The sequence below is a fragment of the Thermobia domestica genome, chromosome 4 (assembly GCF_964235325.1).
Source record: "Thermobia domestica chromosome 4, izTheDome1.hap1.1, whole genome shotgun sequence".
NCBI classification, from domain to species: domain Eukaryota; kingdom Metazoa; phylum Arthropoda; class Insecta; order Zygentoma; family Lepismatidae; genus Thermobia; species Thermobia domestica.
The window spans coordinates 98,060,832-98,086,873 of record NC_137457.1 but is presented as its reverse complement, the minus strand read 5'-3'; the positions used below and the strand labels follow the sequence as shown (position 1 = coordinate 98,086,873).

Genomic DNA, 26,042 nt, shown 5'->3' with positions numbered 1-26,042 from the left:
TCTTTGTTCGTGGGATTTCTTAAGACATCATGTTCTCACACAATGTTAAGGAAAATCGATGAGCTTGAAAATTTTCAATCCTGTGTGAATGTATTAAGTTTTGTGTCTCACGCAGGAGAGTCCTTTATTATTATTATTTCCATCGAGAGATAAGAAAGGTATCCTGCGAATTCTTAAGATAATGAGGACAAGGTGATTTAATGGTCATACATATAGAATACGTCTTCGAGAGTGAACATATTATTCATTAGTTAAAGATGTCATCGTCAATGAATTTATTAACCAAACTTAATGCATCGTCGTTAGTATCTTTTACAAAATTACAAGACTTAGAAATTAATAAAACCTATCGTATTGTAGATTGCAAATTAATTACAACCGTATATGGAAAGAAGGTTTGTGTGACTTTTGAAGCAGGACAAAAAGTGATTCTACCAGGACGTTTTACTGAAAAAGTTGAAGCAGATAATGGCGCTTTATTAACATATTTGCAAAGTGGAAACGTTTGTTTAATATACAAAGGAAAAAAAAAGATTAATTTAACGGGACATAGTATGCACGATATTGAATTCACAGAGTTGAACGCATCGTAAGTGTATGAACATGTACATGATTATCGACTTATTCTTCATTCTCATCCTTTTTCCCTAAAACTTCTCCCATCTTGGTGGATTTGTGTGTTTCCGGGGTCGCGAGAAATCGCAATGTCTTTCATGTACTGGACTTGAGGCAATTCATACATGTGTAAATGAACAAAATATTATTAGTGAAACGAACAATAGTTTTTCGAATGTATCTTAGGCTTTGAAGAAGGACGGTGATATAAACATTGATGATGAAAGATTAAAATTGGAAATGAAAGTATTATGTAAACAAAAATTATAGAAGCAATCAGGGATGAATTATTTGACACATTTCAAACACAACCATGGTGGGGGGAAACTGATACTCAACCTGTGGATGACATCGATGAGATGGATATGTGTTGATAAAAAAGAAGAAAAAATATTTTTCAGTGTAGTGGTTTTAGTGAAAAGTGATATATATTTTTATGACGTAAATTGAGTGACAAGAGGATATCTAACTGTCTGAAAATTATATACATTATCAAGTTTACTATACCAATAGTGAAATGAAACACGCAAAAAAAAAAGAAAACATATGTTTCAGTCTAGTGATTTTATTAAAGTGATAAATTTTATACATTTCTGAAAAATGTATCATTCATTAGTGAGTAATATTTTACGTTGTATGCAGAAATCGTATTTGAATTCATTATTATGAAAAGAAAAAAATATTTTTTTCAGTGTAGTGATTTTAGTGAAAGTGATATATTTTATACATTTCCAATTATGTATCATTCATTAGTTCACTAATATTTTATGTTGTATTAAAAATCGTATTTGAAATCATTCACCAATAAAAAACTAATTAAAAAAAAAGAGCTATTAGGTTTAGATTTAATCTTGTACATTTGTTTGGAAGTTTTACATTTTAATAAAAGTAAAAGAAACGAAAAATCATCTTAGACGTTCCTTAGGTAGAATCACTTAGAGCAGGAAATCTTAATTTGTGAAAAGTTATGTACCAAATTCACCGTTTGAATATTATTATTATTATTATTATTATTATTATTATTATTATTATTATTATTATTATTATTATTATTATTATTATTATTATTATTAATTTGGGGAGTAGATTCGTTTGATATAAATCAACAAGTACATTTTTTCAAATTCGAAATGAAACATAAACATCCGAGTCTCATAGACAATACTAGTTCACTCAAGTTTTAGCCCTCAGACACTGTTTTAATGTTACATGTGGCATATATCAGTTGATTTTGAGTGTAACGTCCCGTTTGGCAGTGAGGCTATATGAGACGTGGCCCTACTGATTAATGTGGAATCTAAACCACATGAGCTCCCGACGGGAATCGAACCTACATCTACCACGCGAAAGGACTGAGAGTTGCTCATTCCTTAATGTCAGTTCAAAAAGAAGCAGAATACAGGGAGAGCTAATCTTTGATATCGCGAAATCTTTCTTTGAATTCATTTTCCAATACTGAAGCTTTTTGGTATGCAACCTGTACAAAGCAAATGTCTTGTACTTGTTTCATACTTAACACAAATTGGTAAATGTATGAAGCCTTCGTTTTGTAACAGTTTTTCCCAGAGCTGCAACTTGTGTTCTAACGTTTTATTTACGTAATGATTGCAGTAATTATGTTTTTTCTTAAAGCTTCAAATTAAAATGTGACAAATATTTCGTAATATCATCTGCCATGAAAGAAACATACTGTAACCATGAAGAATCTGTCAGTAAGTTTGTGCTTTGTTCTTTGATTTGAAGAAAATTGCTAATTCCATCTCTCAAGTTCTAGGAACTTTTCAAATACTTGTTCTACAGTTACAGGTTAATTCTGTTACCGGAAAAATGGTAGATCATTTGTATTTGAAGTTTCATTGCGTTATTTTCAAATCACAAGTGTATTCTCAAATTTTGAACTTCAAAGGACAATGCTTTTCAGACAACTGATGTAGATCTACCAAAATTTAGTTTTTATTAAGTAAGGAATATTTTAAGAAGGTATTAGTAGAATAAATTATTAACATTTCAGTTCATTTCAAAGAAGAAAGAAAAATAAATCCTCTATAAGTCAATGGACAAAAAAGAAGATGACACACAACACGCAACATTATCCATCATTTCTCAAAATGGAATAAATTTCCATTATATGGACTGAAGTTGAGGATTTTGAAAGACTTTGAGGCTCAATATGAATCAATTATATACAGACTTGATGCCACAAAGAAAAAACTATGTAGCGTACGTAAAATCGTAGATTACATGCGTAAATCTTAGGGATAGGCGTGAGTCGAGTCAAATGTAATTTTCTCGAGTTGAGTTTCGAGTCGAGTTACTGTTTTCAGGTCGAGTTTCGAGTCGAGTTGAGTTTCATAAATGGCTTGCTCCTTCAGCTCATTTTAAGTCGTTTTGGAATCGTGGTCTTATTAAACTGGAAAAGGAAAGCCATGAGAAATATAAGCAATAATGTGAAATACTTTTAGTGTTTCTCACGACTTTTTTTATTAAATCCATGTTGATAGAGAGAAAGGTAGAAGGACGACCAAGCATAGAATATCTAGATCTTTGATAACGTCACAGGTTGTAATTCCTCTCTGTAAAATAATCCATCCAGTGATTCATTTGTTCCTATCTTCACTGTCTGACAAAATATGACACGATTCGAGAAACTTTTCGGTACGAAAAAGAGATAAGTCGCAAATCGACAAGTACATTTTTTCAAATTCGAAATGAAACAGAAACATCCGATATTCATAGACAATACTAGTTCACTGAAGTTTTAGTCCTCAGACACTGTTTTAATGTCACATGTGGCATATATAAAAGCTTTAAATTGATATAGCAATTGCACGAACACGATGTATTTTCAAACTCAAGACAATACAAAAACATCCGAGATTTATGAGCATTAATAATTCACACACATCCGAGACTTATGAGCAATACTAGTTCGCCCAAGTTTTTGTGATGAGGAAGATGCCCACATTAGACAAAATTTACAGAAAATTCGGAATATTAAGGAATGTTGGTGATCTGACCCAGAACATACCTTTTCATTACAGTAAACAAAGAACAGAAATGAACATGAATTGTACCTCAAATGATGTGTACGGGTTCGATTTTAATCACAGTTCCCATGAAGTAAACTTTGTGGTGTACAAACATCGTGTGTGTGTGAGTAGAGTTTATGTTTCTAACTTCTTATTCAAAGATTCACAAGATAGGTTATTTCTTATTTAAATGCTTCTTTCAACATTCCTACTCTATCTTTGTTTTTAAATCACGTTCACATTTTATGTTTTATCTAATAACTACAGAGATATAAAAGTAGAAACAAAATGTACAAATGAAGGGGGATTAAAAGATTTATTATGAAGATCTAAAGCTGAAACCTCAAAATACTATTACTAGGGTAACTAGTATTGCCAACAAAATGAGAGAAACTTCTCGATACAAAAAGAGGCAAGTCTCAATTCGATAAGTACATTTTCAAATTCGAGATGATACAAAAACATAGGTACGTTCAAAAAAGTTTGTGATAACTTGATCCAAGATCCAATATATTTTAGAAAAAACGATATCGAAATTAGAAATTTGTACACGCAAGCCCATTATCAGCGATGATTTTTGATTTATATTACTCCTGTTAGCAGTGACTTTGGGGGAATTGCTAGAGTTAGGAGGATATAGATATTTTTTTTTATCCGTAGTGTCATCACTTATCAAAGCTTGTTGACCATTACGTGATGCAACTTTTTTTCGCATTAAAGGTTCATCTGAAAATTTCAGATTTGTGCAATTTTTCGAAGTGTAAGTGGTCAGTTACAGTTACAGATTCGATTAACAGAATATAAGTCTAGGTACATCTTTAATAGTGTAATTCAAATTGTGGGCCTAATATCAACATGTGCAGAGCTATGTAAAAATGCATGATGTATTATATCACAGAATACTACATTGCTAGATCTACCCACTTTCTCAGATTTGTTCAAAAAACGTAACACAAGACTATTGTAATTCGTCATCTGAATTACCTTTTCTTACTTGTCTTAAAAAAGCAATACATCTTCGCGGATAATCATTTAGCGCCCATACAAACAGTTGAGAAAATTTCTTTTCCTATTACAGTACCGACTTGACAAGTTATCAAATTATAACTATTCCAAAGATAACGTGAAAACAAATTAATTCATTTGTTCACGAATTAATGCGAAAAAGAAAATTTGTCAACTGAAGAATACTTTCTTTTTCGTGTGTACAGGAAGATTATATGACTATACGTAATAATGATCTACTGTTTCTCCAACAAATGTAGATCAAAACTTATTGGCCATTATGTGTTGCTATCTTTTTTCGCTAGTAATTCAAATTGCGGACCTGATGTCGACATGTGCAGAGTTATATAAAAATGAATCATGTATTATATCGCAGAATATTACATTGCTACTCCTTCTGTATATAGGATAGGTCAGTGTTTCTTTAGATATATGCTATCTTTTGCTGTTCAGCATTACGTCAGAACATCACGTTAACACTTCTCATTTTTGTTGACGAATGTCTTGGTTTAATATTTATCTTCACACATATGTAGTTCATTCTTTTTTTTAAAAAGTAAACTTGTGATGTTTAAAGATGATGATGGTGAACGTGTACAATAGATTTCAATCTTTTAATGAAGTCATTCGATTCATTTTTAATGTTAGACTTTCGTTTTGAAAAGTAATTAATTTTCTAAGAAACGATTACATGTTACTCTTGTGCACATCACATCTTTGCAAATACTATCTAATGTAACCACTAACGTTTTGAATCAGGTCCAGTTGGAACAAAATTTTCTAAAAGGGAGCATGGACATGCCAATTTTTGGTTGCTAATCATGGCTCACATGTTCGCCAAATATTAGTAATTTTAAGCATTACCTCATTAGCCTCCTGTCTCCTTGGTATTATCACAATGGAAAGTTCGCTGACGGTATTCGTAACTTTTTGTAAAAGAGTGATGAGTAATCACAATTTAATTTTTAACGGCCATGATGGATCAATGGTTGAGTCCCATTGGTAGATTGTCAACAGTCAGTCCCAAATGTAGGGAGATGGGCAGTAGAAGTTAGGAAAGACCCAATTCAATCATATTTTAGTTCATTTGCAAGCCTACCGTGATAATTTTAGGGGCGTTCGTCATCCCTGTGGATAAGGGCATGGGTAAAGTGAATACTTCTGGTGCTTGTGGTTCCTGCCTCAATCCGAGTTCATGTTAATAGGTAATTGTGGTAAACAAAAAAAAACTGTGATCATTAGTTCTTCTGTTTACTTCTACTTTGTTATTTTTCTAAAGCAATTATGTCAGGTTAGAAGAACATGTATCTTTTCTTTCTAGTACGTGTATTGTTCTTCTACTCATAAATTCAATGGATTTCAGGATGCATGATGTCTCAGTGATATAACGTTTATTCACATTGTCATTCTATCAACTAATATTTTTTCGTCTTAATCATATGTCCTTTTACCGAGAAAGGGTATATTTATGGGGACGTATCTTTATTTCTCCGGGGGGGTCTTTACATGATGTACAAACCTATTACATTTTAGGTTTGAGGAGTATGGTGGCTCAGTGGTAAAGGATTTACAATCACTACTTCGCTTTTCAAATGCTGAAGCTTCTTGGTATGCATCCTGTACAAAGCAAGTGCTGGAACTTAATGGCGATCAGTGCCTCAGATTTGGCAATCATCACACCTTCAGTTAATTACTCTAAAAAAAAGAAAGATAACGAGTTCGGAATTTGCTAGATTCACGTTTCTCCAAGGCTGATGATGATGATGATGATGTTAATGATAGGTGTTCAATATAATAATAATAAGGGCATAAACACATCTCTTTTTGTTTCAGACAATTCTCATAGTTCGTGAAGAAAAAATTATTACTTTTAGATTTATTTGCCAACGAATGGAGAAACTTTTCGATACGAAAAGACATAAGTCGCAAATCGACAAGTATATTTTTTCAAATTCGAAATGAAACAGAAACATCCAAGACTCGTAGTATTGTCACTAATGTACCTTCAAAAAAACATGTTATGTTAAAAGAAAATGGCAACGTTGATTTTCACTGAAGAGTGGAAATACGAAGAAATTCTGTTAGGCGGAACGTTAAACTAAAAATATTTCATCTCTCTCTTTCTCTCTATCTCTCTTTCTCTCTCTTACAAAGGGCATGATGTCTCAATGATTGCGAAAACTATTACTTAACACAATATGATGTTCTTATTCCGTAGCAAATACGAAAACTCAATTTAGAGGTACGTTCAAATCAGTTTAACGTACCACGACTATGCCCATTATGCTGAGGGAGATGGGTGATTAAGACAAATGAATGAATGAATACTTAGTAGAATGAGAATGTATGAGTAGATCATGAAACTCATGGACACGATGTTCGGAGATGAAACTAGGGGGCTGCATGCACTTTGTCACAGTGCACGACAATTAGTAATAAGAAATTATAAGCTTACTTGATCAGTGATCGAACTAGGGACCGCATGCACTGGGTTACGGAACAATGTTCTACTATACTAAGTATTCATCTGAAAGAATAAGTCATTGCTTTATCACTGAACCACACACAAACTTTCACATATTTCTTACGTTCGAAACGTAAGAAGATATTTCAGTTTAACGTACTACGATTATGCTCATTATGTTGAGGAAGACGAATGATTAAGACAAATGAATGAATGAATGAATACTTAGTAAAATAAAAATATATAAGTAGACCATGAAAACTCACGGACACTATGTTCGGAAGTCGACCACAGTGGGCGGCAATTAGTAATAAAAAATTATAAGCTTACTTGATCGGAGATCGAACTAGGGACCGCATGCACTGGGGTTACGGAACAATACTCTACTATACTAAGTATTCATCTGAAAGAATACGTCGTTGCTTTATCACTGAACCACATACACAAACTTTCACATATTTCTTACGTTCGAAACGTAAGAAAATATTTCAGTTTAACGTACCACGATTACGCTCATCATACAGATAGACAGACAGAAAGATATACACTTAGATAGTACTTATTGTCTTTTCGAGTGCAGAATAATACGCGTTCAATACTACACAGAGGCTTGTAGTGTTTGAGCCCCGCCGCCCAAAGCTTGGACATCTCCCCAACAAAAAAAATCTTGATGCACGCCTGTGTACATAGCTAGTATACGAATTCTATGACGGGATTCTGAGCATTTTAAAAGAAATTGATGATAATAATAGGGAATATTTTAACTACTTTCGTCCTTTTAAAGTAATATCACACACAGCTTAGACTATAATATGGAGAAAACTGTACAAAGTTCAACTTCCTAGATCAACTTAAAGAAATGGAGAAATGTTCTCTTATTTGAGAATAGACAATTGTTTTAACTTGAAGATTTGTGTTTATGTTGAAATCATGGGGGTACTGTGGATCAGTGGTAAAGCGTTCACCTCCGGTGATTGGGGGCCCCTGGTTCGATCCTAACTTTCGTCGTGTGAACTTTGTGGTGCATATAGCTTCGCTGCTGAACGGAACGTTAAACTCAAAAATCAATCAACATCATGTGTACATGAGTAACGACATCCGAGATGTATAAGCAACACTAGTTTTGTCAAGTTTTAGATCTCAAACACTGTTTTAATATTACCTAAAACACACACATACATATCTTCGCTTCGTGTTGACTGAAACCATGACCTAAGATAATGTTGACGCGGCAGCTGAAGAACAACATTGAAATACAAAACATGTTCTGCTATCTTATTTTTCTGCTCTTTGCAAGTAGACATTGCAAATACAGAAACTCTCTCTCAGTTCGTTGACTTGTGTATGTGTATTTAACGTTAGATTTCACTCTTATTAACATTAGAAAATTATGAAATTAACTTCAGTGCCTCAGTGGTAGAGTGTTTACCTCTGGTGCATGAGGTCCCGTGTTCAAATCACGTCTTTTTTTTCTATATACTTGTCATTAATTTTAGCGACCACAAATTCCCTGCTTCCTTTACAACTTAACGAAAAGATGCTATTGACTGACCCCGAAAAACCGTCCTTATCATTTCATTTTTACGTTCCAGATGGCACAGTGGCTCAGTGGTAGAGCGTTCACCTCAAGTGCTTGGGTCCATGATTCGATCCCAGTTCGTGCCCTATAAACTTTGTGGTGGACAAACATCGTATGCGTCGATTTCCCTTCGGAGTTCACCAGTTTCCTTCCACTTTCTTCATTACATCATTTCATTCATTTTTTTCATTATCACCTCTCCTTCATTAGCCTAGTAGACGTAACCGCAGGACGTAAAACTCACTTTTCACTTGTCCCATCGCCGTCTATTAGTATAGTACACTCAGCCTAACCGGCATAAACGTGGGACGTTAAACTCAAAGATTTCATTTCATTTTTTCGTTCCAGAGGGCAGGGTGGCTCAGTGGTAGAGCGTTCACCTTAAGTGCTTGGGGGTCCCTCGTTCGTTTTCCATTAGCATAGTACACTTAGCCTAACCGGCATAATCGTGGGACGTTAAACTCAAAGATTTCATTTCATTTTTTTCGTTCCATGGGGGAACGGTGACTCAATGATAGAACGTTCACCTTAAGTGCTTGGGGGGTCCCTCGTTCGATCTCAGTTCGTACCCTATGAACTTTGTGGTGGACAAACATCGTATGCGTCGATTTCCCTTCGGAGTTCACCAGTTTCCTTCCACTTTCTTCATTACATCATTTCATTCATTTTTTCATTATCACCTCTCCTTCATTAGCCTAGTAGACGTAACCGTAGGACGTAAAACTCACTTTTCACTTGTCCCACCCACACAGATTATACTATTTTCATTTGCTAAAACACACATATCTTCGCTTCGTCTGGACTCCACGTACTACAGATACATAGACAAACGGAGAAACAAGTAGACATATTATCAAAATTTTAAGACACACAAGCTATGATTATTATTACATCATTCACATCATAAAGTTCCGTCTTTCAAAATCATTAGTTTAACAGTCATAATCGTGGAACGTAAAACTCACTTTGGGTGTTAGACAACATTGTATCTAAGACTTTTCTCTTTGACTCTCTTGTCAAACTATGATTTGGCCTCTCTCTCTCTCATCGCAGGTTGGGGACCCTAGTGGATCAATGGTACAGTGCTCATCTTTGATGTATGGTGTATCCAGGTTGTAATCCACCCACAGACAAGTGAACTTTCTGGTAGACAAAATTACTAGTTTAACGGGCATAATTAAAAATTGGACGTAAAACTATGATTCGACTCGAACGAATATTTCTGGTGCATTGGGATCCCTAATTCGATCCTAGCTAACAACAAGTGAAATTTCTGGTGAACAAGAGCGTTCATCTTTTGTGCATAGGTCTCCGAGTTGAAAATGAAGCCCTCCTTCCCCGTGTTCAACTTTTGCTTTCAACAAATGAATTTTATGATAGACAAACACCGTATGCGTGGATTTCCTTCGGAGTTCTTCCGTTTCCTCCCACTTTTTGTGTGTACGTTGATTGATGGTACAGCGTTCACCTCCGGTGTTTGAGGGTGGCCCTGGTTTCAAACCCCAGCTCCCTCCGTCAAGTGAACTTTCTGTGTTGGACAAACAACACGTGCGTGGTTTTTTTTCGGTGTACTTTCGTTTCCTCCCACTTTCTTTATTCTATCGTTTCATTCATTTCTCATCATCACCGTCTTCTTCAGTCTAGTCAATATATCCATGAAACTTAAAATTGGAAGTTATTATTATTATTATTATTATTATTATTATTATTATTATTATTATTATTATTATTAAAAATAAACCAAGAAGTTCCGTTACTAGTGATATACATATATCCTAATTACCAGTCTTATGGCGGCTCCCTTTCCTAAATTTAGGGGGACACAATGACTCATTGGTCTATTCCTCTTCCTAACATATGCTACATACAGACAGACAAACGTCAGCCGGTGTTCACTGACATTTTGTCACTTCAATGCAACGTTTTCTTATCATCGCTTGATTAATAAAGCGGTAGGTAGGTAGGTTTGTGTTTTGCTTTTCGATAAGCTAATCTTCTCTTCTCTTGAATACGAAGCAACAGACAAAGAAAAAAAAGATACTGGGAAAACACATTTCTTTGACGCTGTATATATGTATGACTGTCTGTGTCTGTTTGTAGAATCTGGTTTCTTTATCACACACGAAACAACTATGAATAAATACACTTTATAACTTTATTCTTTTTTTAAAGACAAAGACTAAAAAATAAAGACAAATATATTATTTTACTCTAGTTCGATTCTTAGTGAAAGAGCATTAAATATTTCTATTTCGTTCCTTTCTGTCGTGAAACGATGTGCTATATACGTGAAATTCTTTTTTTTTTTCATGCAAGGATTAATTCAACTCAGTGGTCGTGAAGTACAGGTCTTGCGTTTGATTCTCAGGTCTTGCGTTTGATTCCCGTGTCCTGCTGGTTCGATCCTCGATGAGAAAACATTACACATTTTAAGACATGAAAGTCATTCAATCATTTCTGTCGTGAAAACGAAGTGAAATTCTTTTTTTTTCATGCAAGGACTAGCTCAACTTTAAAATCATGAAGTACCAAATTCGATCCCAGCTCCCTACCAAAGTAGAATTTTGTGTAAAGTCTTTATTTCATAAGTTAGCGAAGCTACAATCAAGGTTAGTTGACTGCTTCACTTTCACTCCCAAAATAATAATAATAATAATAATGTAATGCTGTATTTTTTAAATTTATTTATTTATTTTATGTTTGTTATTTATGTTTTAATACCACTTTGGTCCGGTTCGATTCTCGATGATAGAGAGAGAGAGAGAGAGAGAGAGAGAAAGAGAGAGAAAGGGAGCATTGAACACTTGAAAGCATTATAGTGCTTTGAAATGAAGAGCTTCGAACAATGTACATATCATATGCTACGCTAAAACCAATACATGAAATTCTTTTTTTTTTTTCATGCAAGAATTAATTCAACTCTAAATCGTGAAGTACTGGTCTTGCGTTCAATTTCAATGAGAGAGCTTTCAAAATGAAAACATATTTAGTGTTCAGGTTCGATTCTCGATGAGAAAGCACTGACTATTTTAAGACATTAAGTATGCTCTTCGCTATTCAATACATAACGAAAAGACGAAAATCAATCAATCAATCGAGAAGCTTCGAGCTTGATATTCAATCAATTGGGAAGCTTCGAACGTGATAGACGTCCAAGAGTATGAGCATAGTAACAACGTTCGCTTGCGTTCTTCGCAGGAGGGAGTGAAGTGAAGGGGTTTGGGGGGTTCAAATCCATAACGAAAAGACAAAAATCAATCAATCAATCAATTGGAAAGCTTCGACCATGATAACTAATAAAACTCTCATCCCTCCAAGAGCATTTAGCTATTCAATACATAACGAAAAGCAAAAATCAATCAATCAATCAATTGGGAAGCTTCGCCGCCCAAGGGTATGAACATAGTAACAACGTTCCCTTACGTTCTTCGCAGGAGGAAGTGGAGGGGGTTTGGGGGTTCAAATTCATAACGAAAAGACAAAAATCAATCAATCAATCCATTGGGAAGCTTCGATCATGATAACTAATAGGACTCTGACCCGGCCAACAGTATGAGCATCCAAGACTATGAAGGCCAAGAGCATCTAGCTATTCAATACATAACGAAAAGCAAAAATCAATCAATCAATCATGAAGCTTCGATCATGATAACTGATAGGACTATGATCCCTCCAAGAGTATGACCACCCAAGACGATAAAGCCATCCAAGACTATCATCATAACAACAAACTGTTCTCATACACGTTCAGATAAACCAAAATTTTCCCACGCACTTCTCTGGTAGCCGTAAAAGGCTATGACCATAGCAACTAAAGGCTTGTCGAAACTTGCCTCCCAATTCCAGGAAATGACACCGAATTCTAGGAAAACAAGATAATTTTTTGCTGACTCGACCTTCTATCCGCGGGGACATCTACTAAGAGTAGGCTAAACTACCCCTTCTGATTGTTTACAGGACGAACGAGTTGTCATATTGTTAGATTAGTAATAATACATTTATTTATAATGTGATTGAGAAAATTGTTCGAAAAAACGCATCCCATACAATAAATTACACCTTACATATTTTTTTCAGAGCAATGATTCATACTATATTTGCAAAAATATAAGCAAAATCTTTACAGCCGTTTTTGAGACAATTTAATGATTTTAAATTTTCATCCTTCTGTAAACTATCCTTATTTTTAGGTGTCGGAGGATATAGAATTCGAGACGATAAAGTGTTAAAAAAACTTCATGTCTAGAATTCGGTCCAGATACGTCGAACAATATGGCCTCTATTTGAATACATGAAAAATCGTGACGAACCGACAGACAAACAGATGGACAAACATCAAAATTACTTTTTCGATATGTGGGGGCGTGAAACGTGAATTCGATTTTTATCACTATTACTACAATTTCTTCTTTCGTCGCTCGAACGTGAAAACAAATAGGAATACAACGACACGTAAGGTGATAATTTGTAATTCCCAAAATTTAATGAGTTACGTTTAATGTGTTGCCGTGCTAGAAAAAAAAGCTTATGCCTGTTTGTTATATCATTTTACTATCAGTTTTTCACGCTACTATATAATGTAGAAATATGGTATGATTATCGTTCATATTCATGCTATCTTTTGGAAATATTTGTGTTCCGCATACATAAATCTGTATAATTTAGTTTCTTTCAAAGCAAACATTCCTTACACAAACTTATGATTGCATTTTGAAATCGAGTTTTTGTCGTCGTTAGAATTTAGTAAATATAAACATAACACTCAAATTAGTTTTTGACTTTTACAGAAAACCAAATTTCTGTAAAAAAAACCATAAGAAAAAAACTGCGGCTGACTTAATCCCCACCCTCCTTGTGCAGTGCATAATAAAACGCAAGTGTTATATAAATTATCCCCTACTCTCATTCGTTGCTGCTAGCGCAAATTATAAATAAAATTTTTAAAAAATCATTAATATAAATCAAAAAAGCCATCTAATCAAAATAAATAATTTAAAAAATAAAAATTAAAAATAATTGTTTTAATTATAAATGTTTTTAAGCACTCAGGTTGTTAAATATATAATTTGCTTGTAGTTTACTTATTGTATATTATTTGTTTAATCATAATACATAATACTCGGAATTTTAATCTCACGTTTAATTCTTAGCCGTAATCGCTCGTAACTTTACAGTGTATTATAAAAATTTATAAATTATTTGTTTTAATTTGTTTTATTCATTAATCTTTACGGTAAACACTCTTCTCTTCCCCAATATCTTTTCAGCGGCAGGTAAAAACGGGAACTGCTTATATAGTTTATAATGACCTTTTGTGGGTGCTAAAAGCCACAAAGCCAAAGTTTAAAGCAAATGGATAAAAAAATGTCGTCTGTTAGCAATCCAAAATAAATCGTCTTATTCCCGATAAACCCACAAAGGTCGGTCATAATTTCCTGCACTTGTGGATATGAAAAAAAAAGAGAGGGAGGGAGAAAGTCAATACTCTAAAACGTAAAAAACACAAGCACACACACATACACACACACAAACGATAATTTGACATTAGCTTTTTCCTTTCTTCCTTTTTTCACGACAACAGGCATCATTCGATGTAACATCATGTCGATATAACAAGGAGTAAGGCTGGAAAAACTGTCAAGGTCGCGTATGTTCTTTATCCTGTTCCAGACACACAAATCCGAAGTGAGTTGTCTGCTGTTCAAGAACGGGCAGGTAACATACAATACCATAAACTGAAAACAATAACTGTTTCCAATAGTACACGTATTCTAATACTGAATAAATACGTCGATTAAAGGATACTATCAATAAGTTATTTCCTTATTATACTGTTTCGGTTCTTAATAACATCAAAATTATACACTTCCAATAATGTTTTGTAAAAAAAAGGATGGGATGGGATGGGATTCGATATGGTGTCAAAATAATGAAATAACTACGAGTCCGCCACTCTATCCACCTAACCACAGAGGCTACGTTGTGCTTGTTCTTTTTTCTTAAGAAATAATTCGTAACCATGGTGCGTATCGCTTCGAACCTTAATATAAATGTTTTTCTGTTTAATTCTATATATTCGTACGACATCTTAGTTACAGAAGCTAATTTATATTTGGCAGGCAATCTACACACTAGGTTTTAACCAATAAATGCAACATTTTAGTCCACTATCCAGTTCCTTGGTCCAACTCCTCGACTCCCCTACTGAATTCCCTCCGCAATCGTGGTGTGCTACTGAAAAAATCCCTAGAAATTATCGTTGCCAGTATACACAAAACCAAGCATAATTTTGTTTTTTGCTTATATTTTTAATATTTTATTATATTTTTTTGGAAATAACTCCTTAGATGGATTGTTCTCTATTATCTCCACGTACTAATAACTCAATTTTACCCATAAACGTAAGGAAAATGGAATAAATGCCAAAAATAGTGAGTTACAGTATACGCGCTTTTTTTTTTTTTTTGCGCATGGGAGTACAGTTGCACTAAATTAGTGTTACCAATTCTGAATTTCTCATTCCTTTTAAAAAGGAATGAAAATTGAGAAACAATATGTTGGTTTCGGATTTGAGTATTGTACTTGGAGAAGTAATTCTTATGATTCTACTCATATATCAAGGTAAACCACACACGTATCATTTTGATTTTGAATGTTAATGTAATAAATCCTTCATAGTAGAAATTTTAAAGTCAATTCCGTTGAAGAACAATAATATCTACACCATCAAAACACTGTGCAGTAAAGAAGAAAAAGCGAATGAGTTCTAGTCATAGGCAATAATCATCTCTCAATTTCAGAAGGAAGTTCTCGACCATCCATTTGTATCTCCGAGTGAGACCCATGAGGAGGACATAGAGAAAGTAATCCCCGTATAGAGAGACTGACTGCTTTGAGAGTTAGCTTGCAGCTAATAGAAAAACATTATTTTTCGAACCTCCTAGGGCTCTAGAATCAGAGAGAATTGTGTCCACAACATCCTCTCTTCCGCTCCCTATTCAGTCACCCAGAGAGGTGTGAGTTGGTAAAGTGACTCGTGTCGTCTAACACTCCACCACGTATTATATTACTGATTCACATTGTGTAAATTGTAATTATATTTGGTGTGGAAGTTGGAAAATTTTTAAAGTATAAACGATATTATGTTACTTAACTTTACACTTACTCAAGACAATGAGCAGCGGTTAAAATGAAATATTCATTTATGATAGTTCCTCCACAATAGTGCGACCTCTGACGCTGCACCGACACCTGTAACAAATAATATTTTTAGTATTACAAAACTAAAAATGTTGACGGAAATATCATTACTAAAAATAGAGAAACTAAAATTTTCAAGTTGTATTTACAATATTGCACTTTGCTATAATTTATTAATAATTTGCCACATTATGAAATGAATATTAAAAATACTACTTACACAACTACTTATTTTCCTTTAAATGCATATGAGTGTATGAAGTATTTTCTGCTCTTAAAGATCTATACTATCGTTAATCCTGGAAAATTTTCTTACGTCATAAACAATATATGGAAGTTAATAGAATTTATCCTATTTTCCCTGTAACATTTTCTCTTTAATCTTGTTCAATTCTAAACATACTACACGTTTAGGGTTTCTTTATACAAAAAATTGAACCGAGGTGTTTCTAAAATTTTCTCTTATTAAACATGAGTGTGTGAAACCCGTGCCACTCCAGTGAATACATTGAATAAAATCCTAAAATGTCAAACTTAGTATCCCCATTAACATACAATTAGTAACATTATAGTAGTGCTAATAGAAAGGAGCATGCAAAATATGTTTTTGTCTCTTAAACTTTGTAAATAGCTTATAATAATGTAAAATAAAAAAGGTTTTAATTCAGTCTCGAAAACTAAATATTGATATCAATTCATAAATTTCTTGTATTGATTTTTATCTAATATATTCCTTTTCTACGAACTGATTGAGCCCTTTCAGGTTAAGACTTTTATATACATTTATGGGAGGAAACTTAACATATACGCTGTTTATTTTTCTCATTTCCTTTATTGTATCATTTTGTTTGTTTGGTTATTACATCATTACCTGTTTTGCCGTGAGTGTATTAGGGTCTTATGATTTGATTATCTTACTACATTTGGAATATTTACAGTTGCTTGTAAGCTAAGATTAATCGGAAATTAATATTTGAGTTCCATGTAGCTGGAACGAATGCATGAAATTTATTTTCATGAACACTATTTTTTTTTTGAATGTGCCAAAATAATATTTTGTCAAAATGCATATAATAATTTTTTACCCTTGTCCAAAATAGAACATGCATTTCAAATTTTGATTCTTGAGTGAGATTATACCAACTAGACCAGTGATATTAACAGAACGAAATATATCTAAGAAAGATATATTTATTATCTGGACTTTTAAGAATATATCATAACAGAAAACGTACCTAAAATATGATTAAACTGATGGCAGGCTAGAAGCATACAAATAGAGCGAGATTTTGTTAAGTATTGTCTGGTAACACAATCATATTTCCAGTTATTTTAAGAATATATATAATAAGACACATTTAGAAATTAAAATTGCAAACCTCGAACCGAAATTGTGTGATATTTACCCGAGTTGTCGTTAACGACACACTAACAACTGAAATACACATGTTTTCCTATTTGACTATACCGTCTATTATATTTCGCAAACTGCAAATCATAAGAACGTTCTATTACCGGAGGCAGCATACGTAGTCTACATGTCTAATGCGTTAATTACATTATATGACTTCAACCGTGCAATTCATGCCAGGAGTATAAACTTAAGATTAATAGTGTAAAATTTTACTAATTAACTTTAAACGACCGAGGACGGCGACCGATGTTGAAATTGTGTATTGAACGGTATTGAGGAAATTCATGGAATTCTGAGTCCGTGGTTACTGCGTAACCCTCGATATTTCGTTTGAACACCGCGTCTTTTTTATCGTTTCGAAGAGTTCTTCACGCATTGAAAAACTTCTCCCAAAAAATAACTGTCAAATTTGTACTTCCGGCTGTAGAAAATCAATAGAATGGTGTTATTGTCTTGACGATATTTTAAAATGAAAGAGAAAATTGTTTCACATGGAATCTTATCACACTAAGCTTGTTTTCTTCTTTCACTTCCTTTTAAGATCTAGAAAAGGAGACAAACAATACACAACCACTAATTCTCCCTTATATATTTGGACTTTCTGATTTATATTTGTCTCCTATTTATACTCTCAAAAAGTGAATGACTTTATTACTCCTTTGTTAGTGTGTTGTCAAAATTCAACACAAAACGTAATATCTTTCAGGTTACCTGATCATGATAATGGCTTTGTTTGTATGCATCCCGAAATGGCCAGTACAAGCCACTAAGATCCACCGATATTACGAAAGCACTCATCGACACAGATATAGGACCTTTAGGCGAATCTGATGTTCTTGGCAGTGAATGTTATTCATTGTCTGATAACGAAAATTTGGCTGCAGCTGGAGATTCTGACGGAGATTACGACACATTCTTTTCTCGTCAAATTTAAATCTTCTGCATTTGTATTTTAGATGCACATTATTTAAAATTGTACCTTGAGAATTCAGTGAGGAAAAACATACATTGTAATTATTGTAAACATCCTTTGTCAAGTAGTAAGCAACATTGCTTAAGCTTACAGGGCGTTGAATTGATAAGTAGTTGTGAAGCTTGTATTTTGATGTAAATAAGGAAACTTTGGACCATGGAGCACTTAGTTTTTAGATTTCGCTTATACAGAATAATAACGGTATTTTTATATTCAACCCTAATTATAGTTGGATGTAACTATACAGAATTGTTAATATAGCGCCAGCAATAATTATGGCTCGGAGTATAATATTATAATGTTAAATAATTCTAGCTGGGTCAACAAATATTATGGTTGTCCTAGACATATTTATGATATTAACAACTATGCCAATTATTGTACTTGCAACTTTACAGCTGCTATATAGTTGGAAATACTAAGGTTCTACGTGTCATAGTAAGGTCATTGGAACTATCCAGAAATGTATTATGCTTGTCCCTACAATATGTGTTGTGATACCGACTTGTATAATTGTTGTAACCATACTCGAAGTGCTAAAATAGTTGACGTAATGTGTCTTGATGCTTTCACGACTATAATTTATGGTCACCAAAAATATCTTTGTTGTTAGTAAAACTATATTGTTGTGCTGCACTTACCATAAATATTGTTGTACAAGAAATCTGGTATTGTTATCACAGCCATAATTTTGTGCTATTGTGCTATGTGTATCATGTTAATAACTATACCAGTATTGCTAAGGCAACAATACTGGTATGGTTAGAGCCAAACTATTATTGTTGCCGTAACAATAGTAGTATAGTTGCCCTAACGATACTGTTATGTTGTTGAGTTGAGTTGAGTTGATTTTAACGTCCCGTTCAGCGGCGAGGCTATATGAGACATAGACCTACTGATTAACGTGGAATCCGAACCACATGAGCTCCCGCTGGGAACTGTTATAGTGAGTAACGCCACACTGTGAATGTTACACTCGCCGAAAAAAAACCGCTAACTTCATGCAATTTTGGCTAACGCGTAAGAAAATTGTCTGACCTGGTAGACATAATTGTTTAATTTTGAAGACGGAAATATTTACATATGGGCATATGTGGTTTCTGACATTTACTGCTCGATCGCTACAAAACCAAACAATGCTGTCTACCAAGTTAGATAATTTTCTCATGAAAAATTGCATGATATCCGGAGTTTTTTCGACTGGTTTATGTTGCGTGGGATTATTATTTTGTAACATGTCTTAAGAAAGGATGTTGACATCCATACCACAGTGCACAACCATAAGAATTGGTTGCGATAGTTACCATTTTAAATGCAATCTTGTGCAGCAGCTCTCAGACTACAACAACACCAATATTGCATATAGGCAGAATGTATCTAAAATGGTAACGATCCACAATGGTATCCTCTTTCTTAAACGTGTTACATAATAGCAATGCGGTGCAATATAGATAAAATCCACAGTTCGGCAACAGCACTAGAATTGGTACAACGAACAGCAGTAGTAAAATTGTACAGCAAACCTGTAAGAATAAAGTTCAGACTAAATGAGTTGATAGAATTCTTATAATAATTTTATTAACTTTCCAACGTCACTTAAGCAGCCGTTTTATTAATTTAATCTTATACGTTTCGATGATTCCTTCATCATCATCCGTGGCTAAGTGATAGAGCACTCACTTCAAGAGCGAGGGGTTTCTGGTTCGATCCCAGATTACATGAAGTAGAGTTTTATTGGATAAACACTATGTACACTCATGTCCAAAATTATCGTCGTATGTCCATAAATATGTTGTATTAATATAATTTGATAATGAATTCGACCCATATTTCTTATGATGTTAGTATGTGCATAATCGGCAAAGACATGTATGTGGGAAATTTCATCTCAAAATAGCAGTAGATAAGAACAATACAAAGGCAACATTAGCAACATTTTGTTTTACTCATTTCAATTTTCGTATTTATAATTATCCTCCTATGAAATTTACCACAAATATACATTTCCCGATTATACACATAGTATCAGTATTAAAAGTACCCTGCAAAATCATTATCAAATTATATTCTTATAAGAAGATAGTTATAGATATATGACAATCATTATGGACATGAGTGTACGTGTGTTTTCTCGTGATTTTACCATTTCGTTAAACCTGGTTCATTCCACCATGTAGTCCATTATTACCATCATAGATTCCATTTGCCTAGAAACATAATCGTGCGGCGTTGAACAAAGAAATGACTTTTAATGAATATTTATATTAACGAACTCACATAATGGTAAATTTTTCAGTCGTTAGAAAGAAGAAACACTATTATATTGCATTAACAGAAACCACGACTAAGGATTTATAACTTGAATGAACCACTTGAAGTGTACAACTTCGACGTCATACAATACGTAACTTTCTGTTTACGTCATTGTATGAAGTATATACACTCTTAAGCTATATTTAAAATTACGAAAGGTGTTTTAAGTGAATACCAATTCATTGCTACACAGAAATGTTACTGTATGGCTTACCAGCAAATATTAAAGTTGAAAGTGCAACAGCGATTTTTAAAGAAGAAAATCATTGTACAAATATCATCGAACCGAAAATTTAAGAATTTAAAGAGGGAGCAACTGCTGTTATAGTAATTCGAACTCAGAAAGCGTTTAGAATATGGGATCTGCGTTTGGAAGGATTGACTCTTCATCTACGAATTATTTTGCTGGAAATGTGAATGAAGCCCACGGACGCGAAAGTTCCTCAATCATTCAAATTGTTTACTAAGTTTTAAAATAAGTGTTTCTTTCTTACCAAAAAAAATGTAAAAAGAAATTCTGAGAGATCGTAACACGTACTCACGATAAGAACTTTTCAAAATGTATATGATAAAATTAATAGAAAACATGCTTAATTGAAATTGAAAGTTAGCGTTTCATTATTAGCTATATAGTGATGTTACACTTACCTTATTTTGAACTTTTTTTGCACTTGTGCATCTTATTTTCGGTTAATAGCTTCGCATTAAAAGACCCATACTAACTATAGTCCTTGTCACCCGAACTGGCGTGTGGCATCAGCCAGTAAGCTCGCAGTGCGCTGTTACTAAACCTTCAGGGAGGAATCATTCATAATTGTTCACAAATATAAACAAAATCAGTTATGAGTTATTCCTTCCTGAGGGTTCAGCAACAGCGCACTGCGACCTTATTGGCTGATGCCACACGCTAATTCTGGTGACGCGGATTATAGTAATATAGACTTTGTTTAGTGCAATACTAATACTAATAACTTAGGGCTTTTAGAATCCGGGGTGGATGTTCAAGATATTTTGTACATGACTGTATACTGGAAATCTTCAGGGAAAGTTGTTGTCAAGTACATCTATTCTCATATAAATATGAATGTCCACATGATGATATAATTCTTTTTCCTTTCCTGTATCGTTACATTGAAAGGAGAAACCCTTAAAATTATTCAGTATTATTATAGTGGTTGTGGATAAGTATAACAGAGTTCTTAGATTATAATGGAAAAAATAACACTTTAGAACTGACCAATCCTTCTATAGGAACGAATTCAGTCACATTCGTGGGATAAGAAAAGCATAAGATTAGACTTGGTTGTCCTCGGAGACCTGGGTTCGAGTCTCGAACCAGTTGTTCATCTTTTCACTCTTTGAATGAAGGAATTCGCACTCTGCACGGTACGTCAGAGACCAATGTTGAATTTCTGTCATAATATGCTCTAAGATAACTCAGATTAAGCGAACTTGAACCCGAGAGGAAGTTACCAGAAATCTTGTAGTAACGAAAATTGTGTTTAAAAAAATTGTCTCATATATATTGTTATTTTACATAAAAGTACGCAAATATGAAGTTGTTAAGATACTTTGAATGAAACTTACTACAACCCATCACAAGTTATTAAACAGAATATCATGAGGTAAATTTACCATTCAGTGTAAATCAACTTTATATACAATAGTTTGTTATGTATCGTAATTCCTAGTTCTTTTCGAATAGCAGGGAGTGGCTAATGAACGCACAAAGCAGACTTTATCAGAATCCATTTAATTGTATTTATTCCTTCATAAACAAGACAATATATTTTATATTAAATTACAACTTAACATAAGTGATGTATATCCAGAACATACTTGTCTTGAAACTAAGTAATCATTGTAATAAGGATTTATATATAATTATCTTTATACAAGGTGCAATGAATTCAGGGATAAAAATTTCCGAGATAATTTTTCACATTAAAATATGATAAAGGTCATATAGACTGCAGGAAGCGTTAAAAAAAGGACGTTTAAAGGTCAATACCTCCACTATTATGAGACCGATTGTAGTTGTGTCTAGATATCATTTAGGAAGTAGGATGTGCTCTATCCAAACATCCATTTTTCAGACTTGCGGAACATAAACATCAATTTTTATATAAGCAGTTTGGATACTTAGAAACTTTGAAGTATATGCCAACAGCTTCTATGAAAATTAATACGCTAGTGCTGCAGGAATCAGAAATATACTGCAAAAGTGACTGATACTTGTAAGAAACATATTGATTTGTAATTCGTGCACATTAAGCCTGTAGCACTACAGTGGCACAACGTATATTGTAACTGTATAACTCTTCTACACCGCTTGTAGGTCTATTGGCGTATGTGACGACCGAAACTATGTTGTCAGCTCTCACTGCGATAAGGCACTGCTGTGCTGCTTTTGCTTTTCTTTTTGTTCTTTGTCATTTGTGAGACGCCAAACATCTTTTTAGTTGTTGCACACGCTGAACGGGTTCCTGCGGAGCGAAATATTTAAGAAGTTGACTACATATTCTTGTTTACGATAGATATATGATAAGTACTTTGAATTATAATGCGGTTTTGAATTGGTTAACTGTTGAAAAAATACGAAAATAAAGCTGTACTTGTAAATGTATATTAGCTGAGAACGTAGGTACTGACAGTGTTGATTACAGATTTTCTCGTGGAAGAATTTCATTACACTAGAGGTGAAAACAGACGTCCATTTAGACAAGCCCCCACTTTTTCAGACTCAATCGGAAATGGTCTCAATCGTTTCTACACAAATGTGCAGGCGAAATTTTCGTTTGTACACAATTCGGGGCGCCGCCATAACGAGAATAAAGTGGGGGGAAGGATGTCTAAATGGTAGCCCCCCTACTATGTCCAATTCAATCACAAATTGTCGCAATCGTTTGTACATCGTTCGTACAGAAATGTGCGGGCGAAATTTTCATTTGTACCCAATTAGAGGAAACGCCAGAACAACAAAAAAAAAATGTGAGGGCTGTTTTAATGGTATTCCTCCAGAATGTCAAATTCAATCACAAATAGTCGTAATCGCTTCTGCATCGTTTGTACAGAAATGTGCTGGCCAAATTTTGTTTGTATACAATTAGGGGTGCCGCCAGAACGAAAACAAAGCGGGGCTATCTAAGTGGTAGCCCCTTACCATGTCGAATTCTTCACAAATTGTCGCAATCGTTTGTACAGAAGTGTGCAGGCGAAATTTTCGTTTGTACACAATTAGGGGCGCCGGCAGAACGAAAACAAACTGGGGGCTGTCTAAATGGTAGCGTTCCTACCATGTTCAATTCAATCACAAACAGTCGCACTTGTTTGTACGACTTTGTACATAAATGTGCAGCTGAAATTTACATTTGCACGTAAATGGGGCGCCGCCAAAACGATAAGAAACTATGGGCTGTCTAATTGATAGCCCTCCTAGCATGTCGAATTCAACCACAAACTGTCACACTTGTTTGTACGTCTTTGTACAGAAATTTGCAAGCAAAATTTTCGTTTGTACCCAATTAGTGGCGCGCCAAAAGGATAACAAAGTATAGGCTGCTGTTGCGCGATTTTATTTAATTCCATAAAAAAATAGTTGAAGATTACTGTTTAGTTAGCTTTTGTTGCCATATTAACCAGCCTTGACCTTGGCCACGAGGCGGTCAGGTGGGTGGTAGTGGTAGTACAGCAATTGCTGACATCTATAATGTAAAATCTGGGATAAATAGGTAACGAAAACTTCATACAACGGAGGAACAATGTTAATGTGGACTGTGTTAAATTGAACTTATGTGATCAGTGTTTGGAATTATTTGCCAAATTATATAATAATGGATCTATTAGTCGGACATAAACTAAACAAATATTTCTTCGTAAAAAGGGATTAAACCAAAATTAAATATGAACTTTTTGGAAAGCGATTGGAAACGACAAGTACTAAAGTGTTGTGAAGTGGTGATTTGATTTTTATATGACTATACTGCGGAAGATTACTGGTATTTTTTTGATTAGTGGCATTTGAAGAAATTACAGAGAAATATTTGTAAAAAACCTAAATTAGCCACATTTACGTTCGAATGCGGATTCATATGTTTCGTTTGTATTCTTTAGATTTGATTAAATACTTGTTTTCATTTACATGGCCATTTTTAAATTTTGCATTTTGTATATGGCCATAAATAAGTGTGTTAATGGGAACAGTAATATTTAACGGTGGAGTGTGAGAAATTAATGATTTGTCGTAACCCCTTTTGGACTTGTTAACCTACCAAATTAAACCTTTAGAATTACCATTTTGGGCATTTAATGGTGAGAAGCATTGTGTTTTCAGGCCTATATATAGTGTAAAATGTCATATAACAAACGCATATTTAATCGGGGGCATGTCAATCCTATGCAGTCTTCTTTTTCTACTTTTGGGCGTGTTACGAGGGAAAGTGCCGGTCAGTTGACAGATCTGGGTCCTTGTGGTAATGTTGAGAGGGGCGATATCAATGAAATAAGACCTGTGGAAGATTTGCTTGATTTCGCTGGCGCCGCAATTCCACCCGACTCTTATACTGAAATAAATATGGCGCAAAGAGGTCCACGATTTAATTTTGAAACACATATTTCAAATACTGCATTTAAGGCAATAGAGACTCAAGTGAACACTATTCCCATGTTAACTTCCGAAGATGGTTTTGCAGTGTGTGATTTCTTAATAAAGGCCAATATCCTTATTGAACAAAACTTGGCACCTTTACATCTTATTCTAACTCTTTTGTTAAACCGTGTAACTGGAAAAGTGTTCACAGATTTAAAACAGTTAGTTCTATACGGTACAGCCGGACCAATATTCTGGCCACGTTAGTTAATAAATATGTTAGTAGTGTGGTTAGGACGGAAATTATAAATCATAAACTATATCAAATGATGAACATTAAACAATCATTTACGGAATTTATACATGAGAAGAGTAGTGTAGCAAACTTGTTCGGTATGGGAATGCCTGAAAATTAATTCTGTTCTTTGGTGATAAATTAATTACTCCGGAAATTAGACAACTATTAGTATTAACAGCTGTGCCTAACATAAAAAGAGAACTGTTAAATTTTGCAGAATTATATGACTCTAATCGGCAGTAGCAAAGAGATTATCAGAAAATAGCGCGTGAACCATTTGTGAGTGGCATAAGTAAACAAAAGCAAACTCAAAAAGTAAAACAGTGTTATAGATGTGGGTCAAAGGAACATTTATGGCAAAATTGTATAGTTCAACCTGAACAATCCTCTTTTCGTGCTAATAAATCGAGTTTGTTAGATAAGTGTTATGTGACATCTGATAATAGTAAAAGTAATATAATGCAAATAGTGGTATCTGCTTGCCATATGCCTGTGTCTTGTTATATCGATACAGCAAGTTCTTCGAATTTAATCGGAACTGAATATCTTGGGCGAATAAGTGAA

At 34.0% G+C, this 26,042-nt stretch overlaps 1 protein-coding gene across 1 annotated transcript in view; it reads right to left on the bottom strand.

The window, feature by feature from the left end:
• Positions 1 to 26,042, bottom strand: part of LOC145683337 (trypsin-like) — an 883,540-nt gene that overhangs the window by 400,554 nt on the left and 456,944 nt on the right. Inside the window, exon 3 of the mRNA XM_081754680.1 lies at positions 15,858 to 15,943. Within this exon, the coding sequence (XP_081610806.1) occupies positions 15,858 to 15,943 (86 nt within the window). The remainder of the gene's footprint in view (positions 1 to 15,857; positions 15,944 to 26,042) is intronic.